The sequence below is a fragment of the Setaria italica genome, chromosome IV, assembly GCF_000263155.2.
Source record: "Setaria italica strain Yugu1 chromosome IV, Setaria_italica_v2.0, whole genome shotgun sequence".
Classification (NCBI taxonomy): domain Eukaryota; kingdom Viridiplantae; phylum Streptophyta; class Magnoliopsida; order Poales; family Poaceae; genus Setaria; species Setaria italica.
In genome coordinates, this window is record NC_028453.1 from 12,039,033 (window position 1) to 12,050,636 (window position 11,604).

An 11,604-nucleotide genomic window follows, 5' to 3' on the forward strand; every position below is an offset into this window, starting at 1 on the left:
CGTCTTCTTTTGAGAAAAGAGCTAAACCAGAATAGATATTTGTAATAGGAAATTGATCATTTATTTATCATGAAGGCATAACTATGAGGAATGGTAGCCACTGCCTCTAGAGCAAGTGTACAAAGCTTGAACACCATATATATAGGAGCTGAAACCAGTGTTTTACTGTAGAGATAAACTTAACTTTTTGAAATTTCTCACTCTTTTCAAAAACAAATACCACATGAAATTTTCATTTCAGACTCGAAAAGGCGGCACCAGCCCAACCTCCAAGATACCAATTTCCATCTTGTAAGGTGAACGCATGATTCGACCTCCATTTCAGGCAACCTCGCACATCTTCCACAGCAGCTTAATTATCACCGCGAAAATGACCCTGCACTAATCCTAGCTAGTTCGCTGTACCCCACCACACGCCACCGTACCGTATCCCCGTCGTGGCCACCCTAAGATCGCCGTACCAGCTGCGGCGTGCTTACAAGCGGCCACGAAGATGCAACGAGCCGACGACAAAGACAGGCAACGCGATCGTGCTGCGCATACGAGGAGAGGACGATCGATTGAGCAGCGAGGGCGCCAGCCAAACAACCTTTAGGCAAACCGCGACCGAATCACTTACGTAAATCCCCGTCCTGCCCCTGCCACTAGCTCCAAGCCTCCAACCACGCGGCCGCGCGAGTCAAACCGCCGCTCGTCGTCGGGGCTCGGGGGCACGACCGGGCCAGGTGATGCACCAAACCCTGGCCGCGAAAGAAACCAGGCAGGAACCGTCGCCTCCCTCGCAGCTGCCTTGCCTTTTTCTTCCGCGACCATGTCGCCAGCCACCAACCGGCCTGGCCGCCGTAAACCACAGCGCCACGGACTGCTTCGTCCGAATTGAGTGTCATTTTGATTTCGCGCTGCGTGCATGCATTCTCATTTCTGTTCCTATGGGGTGTCCGAATGTTCCTGGCTTTGATTGGATTCAGAGGTTACACTTACATCAACGGCGTGTGTATGAGGATTGCATGTTTCATTATCATCTTCACTACTAGAAAATTCGGTATTAGTACCAGTTCGTAGGGTGCATATCTCCTAAAAATGCATCCAGGATTAATCCGTCGAGATAAGGGGGGTCTTTTATCACGGGTCCCAAAACCGGGATATAAGACCCGGTCACCACGCCAGGGGTTGCCTCCCGCCCCTTTTATCCTGGTTGGTATTGCAAAAATAAAAAATATCGGGAGGTCCCCCAAAAGTCACGCGATTTTTCATGCAAAGTATGTATGTGCGCGGTCCGTGGGATTCGAACCCATGATCTCAAGCCTCACGTGTAGCTTTCTTACCATCCCACCTACACACCACATCTATCTATATAGGGGATGCTATCCTTTTGTATTAACTCATGGAGGACCCTTTAATCCCGGTTGGTAATACCAACCGGGATAAAAAGGTTCGAGGGATTTAGTCCTTTCCCAGCCACACATAGGGAACCCTTTTTATCTCGGTTGGAAACACCAACCGGGATAAAAAGGGTCTGAGGGCTTTATTCTTTTTTCAGCCACTCGTGGGGGACCCTTTTATCCTGATTGGAAACACCAATCGGGACTAAAGGATCCCCTTTTATCCCGATTGCTTTAGTCCCAGGTGGTAATACTAACCGGGACTAAAGGGTGACCTTCTACTCCCGATTGATCTTACCAACTGGGACTAAAAGGTCCCCCACGTGTGCCTAAATTTTTCAACCGGGACTAAAGGATCCCCACGGGTGGCTGATTTTTTAATCGGGACTAAAGGGTTTTAGTCCCGATTGTAAATACCAACTGGGAGTAAATTGTAACGTACCCCTTTTTTCCCGGACCGAAAGTAAACCGAGACTAAAAAGAGTAGTATCTAAAATCAGTTCCCTAAATCAGTTCTCTAGTGGTGCTTCCTAGCCGCGCAACCTTAAGCTACCCGTTCCAAGCCGTTGTTGGTATCATAGTTTTGGATTCACCATCAGCAGTTTATGAATTTCTCTGCCATCCGGCTAACTCTGCAATCTCGAGCTACGAAATCTATGCCCGTTGCAGTAGCGCACGTGTCCTCCCACACCAATCCTTGTCTCGACTTATGTTTGCATATGGGTTGCTTGGTTCTCCATGTTCACGCAGCAGGACATAGACATGCATTTGGTTGGAGGAAGTTATATTAGCAATTCTTGTTGGTGCTTCTGTGTAGTAAAAAAAAAATCTCACTGTTTTGATCCTGCATTCATTTTTCCCCTTCTGCTAAATTGAATGCTGCATGTATTCTTTTTCTGGTCCGCAAGCCAAGCCAAGAAGTTACATTTGCTCTCCACTTTCGCACTCGAATGACCTGGACCTGGAACTGGAAGTGACAGAATATTCCAGAAATTTGGATGTCACAGAAAGATTTTGCAGATATTGACCATTCACTGTACGTCCACCTGGCACAATTGAAACAAATGCATTGGTAGGATGATACGCATAAGTAGATGATTTTTTTTGTTGCTGGCGAACTGAGATATTCCTCTCCCTTTTGATCAAGGTTTCATTTTGCATTTCTGTGGAGCCTGATCTATTACTTCTCTTGCAATTGTGGTAAATGCAAGGCCGTTTGAACTTCTTTATCATGTGACCATTTGGATTCCTACAAGGACAGATGCCTGACACAGATAATTGGGTATCTGTCCATGAACTAATTTTTCATTCTTTTGCGTATTATAGAGATGCACAAATTAACAGTGCTTATTCTTTCAGTATTAGGTTACTTGCCACTGAGGTAATGAGTTCGAGTTCATTTAGGGTTTGCAATTCGTTTTTCAATTTTTTTTTCAGTCCCCTTCAAAATCAACAAAATTCGTAAAATTTAGATTGCTGGTAAAGAAATTACCAAAATTTGGAAATTTAAATATTTATAAACATTATCAAATGTTGTACACAATTTGTATTCGCAACCTTTTTCTATAGATCGATGGTTTGCTGGATTTGAGCCGATCCAGAGGGTCACGTGCTATTTTTTTTTAAATGCCCGCCAAGGTGAGGAGCCCATTGGTCAGTGTAAGGAATTTTCAACGAAATTCGTGAAATTTGGATTGTTGGTAAAAAATTTGCCAAGATATAGAAACTTTAAATATTTATAAACATTATCAAATGCTGTACACAATTTGTATTCACAACTTTTCTATAGCTTGATGGTTGGCTGGATTTGAGCCGATCCAGAGGGTCACGTGCTATTTTTTTTTAATCCCCGGGAAGGTGTGGAGCCCCATTTGTTAGTGTAAGAAATTTGTGTAAAAATAGGGTCTGCAGCGAGAATTGAATTGAACCTACAACGCGTTAATATGAGCAACAAGAGCTCAACCAGAGCACTATCAATCGATACATGCCTATTGTAGCTTATAGGAGGTATATATAGATGCTAGAAGTTTTCAAATTTTACAAATTTTTCAGCCGAAATTGATTTTTTCGTTCACCGGCAACAAAGAGCAAAATTTGTAAAATTTTAATGAAAATTCACAACAATTTGGACTAGTTCGTTATTTTAAAATTTGCCAATCCAATCTTACTGAGATGCTGATAAAGATAGGGTTACGGATGTGCATGCTTGTAGTGAGTGTTGTTGCGTATCCTCAGTTTCACAAAAGATCATGGACCGTGTGCTACTGTGTCACCGTTATTGTAACAACCGACGTGCCTTGATGATGGCTTTCTCACCTCGGGACTCAAGATGGGCTCAATCAGGGCAGCAACAACTCACCAAGAAAGAATTCCAGCGAACAACAAGCGCTAGCAGTAGATCCGTCTAGACCACGTCACGACCAACACGGCTAAAACACTATTTTTTTCCTCCTACGTACCGTAGCAATTTATTTATTAGCAAGCAAAACAAAATCAAATGCGAGACCGAATTTTTACGTACAAAATCCTTGTGGCAAAAAAAAAATCACAGCATCAATGGGCAACCTTATAAAATAGGGGAATGATTATTTATCTGTTTTCCCATGCCACTTACAGAAATACATATTGATGGATAAAATAAAACTGATCCCATTCAACTAAAGAAACAAATCCGTTATAATATAACCCAAACTGCGGGCCCTTTACGCATCATCGAAGGAATCACTTTATAATTCAGATCATTTTCAATGAGGTTGTATCTGAATGTTCCCACTGCAGCAGGTATATTGGAATCTGGTTTTGGTTTCCGGATTTGCATTAACAAATCACTGGATTGACCTGAAGTCCTGAACTGAACCGAACTCAGCACACGACATCAGACATTCAGACTTGTATGGTGGCGGTACCTGCCGGAGGTTACTGACCGTCCCGGACGAACAGACAACTAACAACTGTGTGGAAACTACTACGAGCCCGTTCGCTTCGGCTTATAAGTCGGCTGAAAAGTTGAAACGACTGATTTGTTGTGAGAGGAAAACACTGTTTGATAGCTGATAAGCCGGCTGAATAAGCTGAAGCGCCGTACCTCCTCTGCTGAAGGAAATGAAATGCATGATAGAAGCTGAAACATCGATATCTTTTTTTTCTGATTGCCAAACCATGCCGTAATACCTGCACGTTGATTCTCTCTAGATCTCAGCTGCTGTGCTAGGATATGTGGACCGTCAGAGAAGCATGTGCCTGCAGGAACAAGTCCTTGTCTGAAAGCTTTGCTCCTGGAGAGCAGAGACTGTGTACCACTCTGCAAAATCAGACAATAATCCCATATGTGCCAACATCTGCATTTTTTTTCTTGTTCAGATGTCAGCAAATGGCATTTAATTGCAGCATACATAATATTTTATAACAACACACATCGACATTTCCGAATTAACATTGGGTTCAAAATTATGGAGGAAAATGACTTATATTTTCAATCAGAGAGAGAGTGCACATATCCGGGACCGCCCGGAAATTGACAGCGTCCTATTGCACTGACGGGAATTGGCCCGCCAATCCTCTCACAATAAACCTGATTCATAAACTTTTTTTTTTTTGAACGAACACCTGATTCATAAACTGACCCATCACTAGCCAGCCTACAAGCAGATGATAATGTTCTTTCAGACATAATAACCATCCTTAGCGCCGACAATTCATGAACCAGAAGCCGTGATTACGCGCCACTCGGAGGAAAAGAAAAAGGAGACACTGAGACTGAAACTGACCGGGCAACAAAAATCCAAACCAGCAAGCAGGTACCTAAACCCTCCGGTGCCAATGCGCCACAGACACCCTAACTGTGAAACGAGATCAACGCAAAACCTTTCCCAAATCCCAAGCACCAACGAATTCAGATCAATTCGTCAGGATCGCGGTCGCTCTCGACGCCGATCGATCTTTCTCCTTTTGTTAGGTGATCCTCGGGGAGGTTTGGGCACCGGCAATCAGCAATAATGCAAGCCTGATCTGTACTTTGTGCGAGTTGCTCTTGCGCGTGCTGTCGTTCGCGCCAGCAATGTGTTGCAGCCTTGCGTCCGGTGGTCAGATACTCGGGCCGCGCGGTTGATTCCGCAGCACTCAAAGGCGGGCGTTCGGGCGGGCGCAACGACGCTGAGATTGACCGCGCAGCCGCCGCGTGGACGAAGGCGAGCCAAATAATGAGCGGTTGCCATGGACCATCTGATGAAAATGCCTTCCTGCCTCGTACAACAATATCTTCCTCTGGTGCTTGTAACCCACGAAGACTGCAAGATCGCGTTGACACGGCGTGCGATGTGCGCTATAGTGTGACTGTCTGGGGGCACCTGAATGTTGCTGCTACTACTACTAGCAGAGCTTCACAATATGCACGCAGGAAGAACATGAATTTTTCACATATGCTTGTGACCCCATAATCTATCATCAATGTTATCCTAAACGCTAAACGGTAAACAACCAGTCATCCTTTATTTAGTGTTTAGACCATTTAAATGGTGTTTAAATGGGATTAAACAACCTAAACGGTTTTGTATAATAACACTAAAATATACATATTTATGTATATAAAAGTCAAATATACTAGAAAGTCTACATATTTACAAATGTAAAATGTAAGTATTCTACTGAATAATTTTTTTGGAAGAAATCTAAATCCCACAACACTTCATATGCTTACGATGCTAATTAGTTTATTGTTGATTGCGGTAGTTGTAATCCTCCTATTGACTAAATTATAAATTAAATGGTCATTTAGCTCATCTAATCATGTTTAACTCGATTCTGTTTAGACGGTTTAAATGATTTTTAACGGTTTAAACAGTCCAACCATTTAATTCACTGTTTAGGTCTAAACAACACGGGAGGTCTCTGTTTAGTGTTTAAACGCTGTTTAAACAGACTAAACGGCCGTTTAGGCGAACAGAGTCTATCATAGCCATCCATTTTCAAATCAGTGGTTGGGATGGGTGAGAGAATCATGTGTATGTGAGGAAATCATGGATAGTAAGAAAATCAATGGTTGGATGACCCACCATGTGAGCGAGATAAACGGTTTAGATAGATCATGTGGTCGCATGTACACGTGGAAATACATTTCCTCTGGATGCCTGGGAGTGTCAGGTACCGACAAAAAGTGGCAGATTATCCAGTTGCATCGCATATAGAAAGGCCAGCATCAGCAGGGTGATTGAGAGTCGTTGGTGATGCATATCATGGGCGAGATTCGTAAATGGAAATTACTAGTAACTCAAATATTTGTAGTTTGTTTAATTTGTTTTTTTTCAACTGCAGGGGACTGAAAGTATATAAGAAATTACCTCTTGCTGCTGTAGTAGTTGTTAGGGCGCCGTCAAGCTACCTAGCTAGCATCCAAGAAAATAGAGTGGCTGCTGCTCACGCTAATGGATTGGTGGTAGCATCTTTGCTTAATCTGCAAATCATCCCCAGGTGACGCCAGCAATCAGGCAAGTGCCTTTCCCAAGTCTCAACTGCATTAGTTTAGCTTCACACATTACTTGCGCTAACTTTTTTTTTTCTCACTAATTGTTTTTTGGTGAAATGTTTGTTTTGTTACTAATATCCACGGGAAAGACGAGAGCTGACAACGCAACCAGCCAACCATTTGGATTATGCGCTCGCTTTGCATGATTTGACAAGAAAGATTTGCGAAGCTGGAAACCTTGATTTCTAAAAAGATGATTGTAAATTTGGCACATGACATTGACTTTCTACCAACAAAGAGGTGAAAAACCAAATGATCCACGCTGCAACTCGTCCTTTGTTTGCCCACAAACTAGATGCTACGAAATTGGAGCTAGCAAATTACAATGCTCTGATACAGGAAACGCCATTATCGACTAGAGCCCTGTGCCACCAACTACATGCCAATGCCATAGCCGAAGTGCAGCCGAGGCGGAAGCTGACACGAGGCAGCCAGCACAACCTTTCGGGTTTCGGCTATGGCTACCTCTGTCTCGCGCGGTCCGGGTCCGGGGGAAGGGGAACCCAACCGCGCGCGGAAATCCCCGTTCTACCCCTCGACCACCCCGCAGGCAGCCGCGCGAAGTCAAACCGGGCGCGCCACCCGCCAGCGGCAGCCGCAGCCGGCGTCGGGACTCGGGGGGCGGGCCAGTAATATACCAAACCCAGGCCGCGAAACAAACCATCGCCTCCCTCCCTCTCCCTCGCACTCGCAGTAGCGTTGCCTTCTCTCTCGCGACCGGTTCGCCAGCCAAGCCAGCCTGCTCCTCCGTCCGCCTCCTCTCCAGCCGCAGCGACATGACCGGCGCTCCGTCGCCGCCGTCGGGGCGACCGGTGCAGGAGGATGGGGATGGGGATCGGCAGCGGAGTTCGCAGCGCCCCTTCGGCGCTGTCCTGATCACGGTCCCGGACGGCCCGGGCTCGGCCTTGCCTGCTTCATCCGGGAACGGCCTGCGGGCCGCGCTCTTGGACCACGCCGGCGCCGTCGGCTCAGACGAGGAGCGGCCACGGCCGCGGGGGCAGTCGTTCACGCTGTGGCGCGCGACGGTGGCGGTGCTGGCGCTCGCGGCGCTGGCCGCGGCGGGGTACGTCTGCCTGTACACGGACGGGGACGCCGCCGGCGCGGCGTGGCGGCTCCTGGGGGCGAGCGAGGAGGAGGAGGAGGGAGAGGACCGGGGAGGACGCAAGTCCTTCCTGCTGCCGCTGTACCCGAAGCCGCACCGCGGCGGCGGGGAGGCCAGGAAGCGGGCCAGCGGCGGCGCGGCGGAGAATCTGACGGCCGCGGCGTTCCCGTCCACCGGCAATGTGTTCTCGACCGGGTGCGTACAGCTGCTGCGACTATTTCTTCGGTTCCGTAATTTTGTCTATCGGCTTGCTCCATTTGCGATCCTGTTCTCGAACGACTTCTTGGGATTTCGGGGAGCGAAATAGTTGGTTCCTTTTGCTGGTTTTGTGGGGGGATCAGGTTTGTGTTCTCCTTTTTTTCTGCGACGTCTCGCTTGAATGCGGCGTTGTTTGCATCGGTTTTTGGGTTTATCGTTTTTGATGATTTTTCGGTGGTTTTGAGTTTGCCAGTTCATCGCCTCCAATTGCGCGCGTTTCTGTACAATTTCTGACTTTGGAGTCCGCTGCCTCGTAACTGCGCACATTTGTGTACAATTTTTGACGATTTTTTGTTCATTTTCATGTCTGTTTTTTTTTTCATTTCAGTTTGGCATGTTTTTGTGGGGATCCACCAGTTGATTTTTAGAAGAACAAGTAATAGCACTGCTGTTTGTATTCGGGGAGTAGTTGCTACTATGATTTGTTTACTACTAGTTGCAGAGTTTGTACTCTAGCCGTGTCGGACAGAATTGGAAGTTTGACCATCATACAAAATTGCAGCTCTTTCAATCATTTGGGAGTAGTAGGGTCTAGTTTCTCAAAGTTGTCTATATTTAGATATACAATTGTGTTTAGCTTTTTAGGTTAACAATTAAATATGAATAAATTAGGGGGAGGGAGAGACATACGTGATGACCTTGATGAAGTCAAAACTTTTGCCAGCGATTGAACATAACCATTTGATGATTCAGATCCCCTTTCTTGTTTACATGTCAAATCATCAATATGTCATTTTCACTACGCTGTTAATATGCCACCGATTTCCTTCCTGAATTTTCTGCCCTTACCCTGCAGGCTATACTACACGACTGTGTCAATTGGCAATCCTCCAAGGGGTTATTTTGTTGATGTTGATACTGGCAGCGACATAACATGGATCCAGTGCGACACGCCATCCAGAAGCTGTGCAAAGGTACACACCATGTCAGCTACATGCTTCGTTTTGCAATGTTTTATTGTTGCATGATGAGCCTAATTGGTAACATCCATGTGGCCCTAGTGGTTGAGGACTTGAGGTCAAGGGTTCAAGGTCCCCATTCTCCTTCAAATCAAAATTAGATAGTTCCTCCTGTGTTTCTCTTTTTTCTAGCAAAATGGTCTCAAGTTCATTAATTACTGTAATTAACATTCAATGCTGTTGCAGGGAGCTCATTCTCCATATAGGCCCGCACAAGCCAACATAGTTCCTGCCAGTGATCCACTTTGTGAACGAGTTCAACGCGACCCAAATCAGTGCAACTACGATATCAACTATGCTGACAGAAGCTCCTCTATGGGCGTTTATGTGAGGGATAATATGCAACTCATCAGTGAAGACGGTGAAAGGGAAAATCTAGACATCGTGTTTGGGTATGAGTCAACCTTCCAAAAGATAATATCATGATTCATGACATGTATAGTGATGATTTCTGCTAGCACACTGACTTCCATTTGTGTATTCATATGCAGGTGTGGATATGATCAGAGAGGAAACATTTTGGACACACTAGAAAATACTGATGGAGTGCTAGGCCTGGGCAGCCGGGAAATAAGCCTTCCTACACAGCTAGCCAGCCGAGGGATTATTTCCAATGTTTTCGGTCACTGTATGACGACAGATCCCAGTAGTGGTGGTTATTTGTTTCTTGGTGATGATTACATTCCTAGATGGGGAATGACATGGGTTCCTGTCCGAAATGGTCCAGCAGAGTAAGTTCCATCTGTTCTATGGAGAACTAATTCCGTGTGCATGTGGCTATCATTCTTCCCTTGGATGTCATGCATCATATTTAGTCAATGCGATATTCTGTGTTTGCAGCATATCTTCAAAAATCTTACCAATTCTTGTCACTCTCATGGAACAACCACAAAGGGAAAATATTGCCTAACTGCTCTGCTGTATTGCTTTACTCTCTCCAATATTACTGTGAACCAAAATAGCACATGTATACACCATTATATAAATTTCACATCACGAAAGTTAGATGGATATATAACTGAAACTCTTTTCCATTTTTGTGAGTTTCAGTAATGTACGCAGAGCCCAACTCCAGCAAGTAAACCACGGGGATCAGCAGCTCAATGTGCAGGGGAAGTTGACTCAAGTGATCTTTGACAGTGGGTCCACACATACATATTTCCCACACGAAGTGTATTTAAACCTGATTGCTGCGGTGAGTGTGAATCCATGGAATCACGGAACAGGTCAATTCTGTGTTCCTTACGTTTTCTTGAAATTTAACAGCTGAATGGTGCATCTCCGAGATTTGTACACGATGACTCAGATAAAACGCTGCCTTTCTGTATGAAAGCTGATTTTTCAGTGAGGTAACATGATGAAAATATATTAATAGATTTTTTTTTGCTAAATTGTCAGCTAGGACATTAAATCGACAAGCATATTATTCCAGATAAATAAACCTCTGTTCTTTTCTTGGATTTTTTATGTATGTTTTCTTCAGGTCTGTGGATGATGTGAAACATTTTTTCAAGCCCTTGAGTCTGCAATTCAAGAAACAATTTTTCTTCTCCAGAACTTTCAACATTCGTCCTGAAGATTACTTGATCGTCAGTGTAGGTTCCTATCCTATGGTTCTTATGCAATGTCACTCTGTCAGGCATCTGATTAAAGCTGAATACCCCATTTCCTCTTTGAAGTACATCATCATGTTTTCCCTGGGATTCATTTCAGGATAAGGGCAATGTCTGCCTGGGGGTGCTCGATGGGACAGCGATCGGTTATGATTCAGTTATAATAGTTGGAGGTATTCAGTGTTCATTTTCTTGTTAAATTTCCACTGCCCAATTCATTCCTTCTAAATTTATCCTTCCCTCCTATTTCTTGCAGATGTTTCTCTTCGTGGAAAGTTGATTGCCTATGACAATGATGAGAATCAGCTAGGATGGATTGATTCAGACTGCACCGACCCAAGCGAACAAAGCAGAATTCCTTTCTTCCTGAGGAAAGTATTGCACAACCAACTTTTGTAAACATTACACACATACTACCTGAGATCGTCTGACCGCGCCTGTTCTTATGGACGTGCAATTCTGCGTCCAAATTCTGATGTAATCGTGTGAAGGAATGTAATTACTAGATAGGGAAAATGATTATGAGATAGGGAGAAAGAGAAAGGAAAGGTAGATAAAGCATAGCTAGCATCATGTACTTCATATTTTTGCTCGGTCTGTATATAGTCGAAAGAAGCAGAAGCCTGTATTCTATGTATGTTGTAAGGTATATCTCACTCACGTTGTGTAAGACTAAAGTGGTGAAGCATATCAAGGAATAATCGACAGCAGTTTAGACATTTCTGACCGCTTTCAGTTTCATCAGCAGATTTTTGTTGATGGAATACTG

General features: G+C 44.6%; 1 protein-coding gene across 1 annotated transcript; it reads left to right on the top strand.

Moving 5' to 3' along the window:
* Positions 1–7,517: 7,517 nt before the first annotated feature.
* Positions 7,518–11,554, top strand: LOC101759722 (aspartyl protease APCB1). Its single transcript, XM_004965143.3, has 9 exons — positions 7,518–8,200; positions 9,060–9,177; positions 9,409–9,614; positions 9,714–9,953; positions 10,273–10,417; positions 10,489–10,571; positions 10,706–10,817; positions 10,936–11,008; positions 11,092–11,554. Exons 1-9 carry the CDS (start codon positions 7,680–7,682, stop codon positions 11,232–11,234), a joined length of 1,641 nt encoding a protein of 546 aa, XP_004965200.1. The 5' UTR covers positions 7,518–7,679; the 3' UTR covers positions 11,235–11,554.
* The last annotated feature ends 50 nt before the right edge of the window (positions 11,555–11,604 follow it).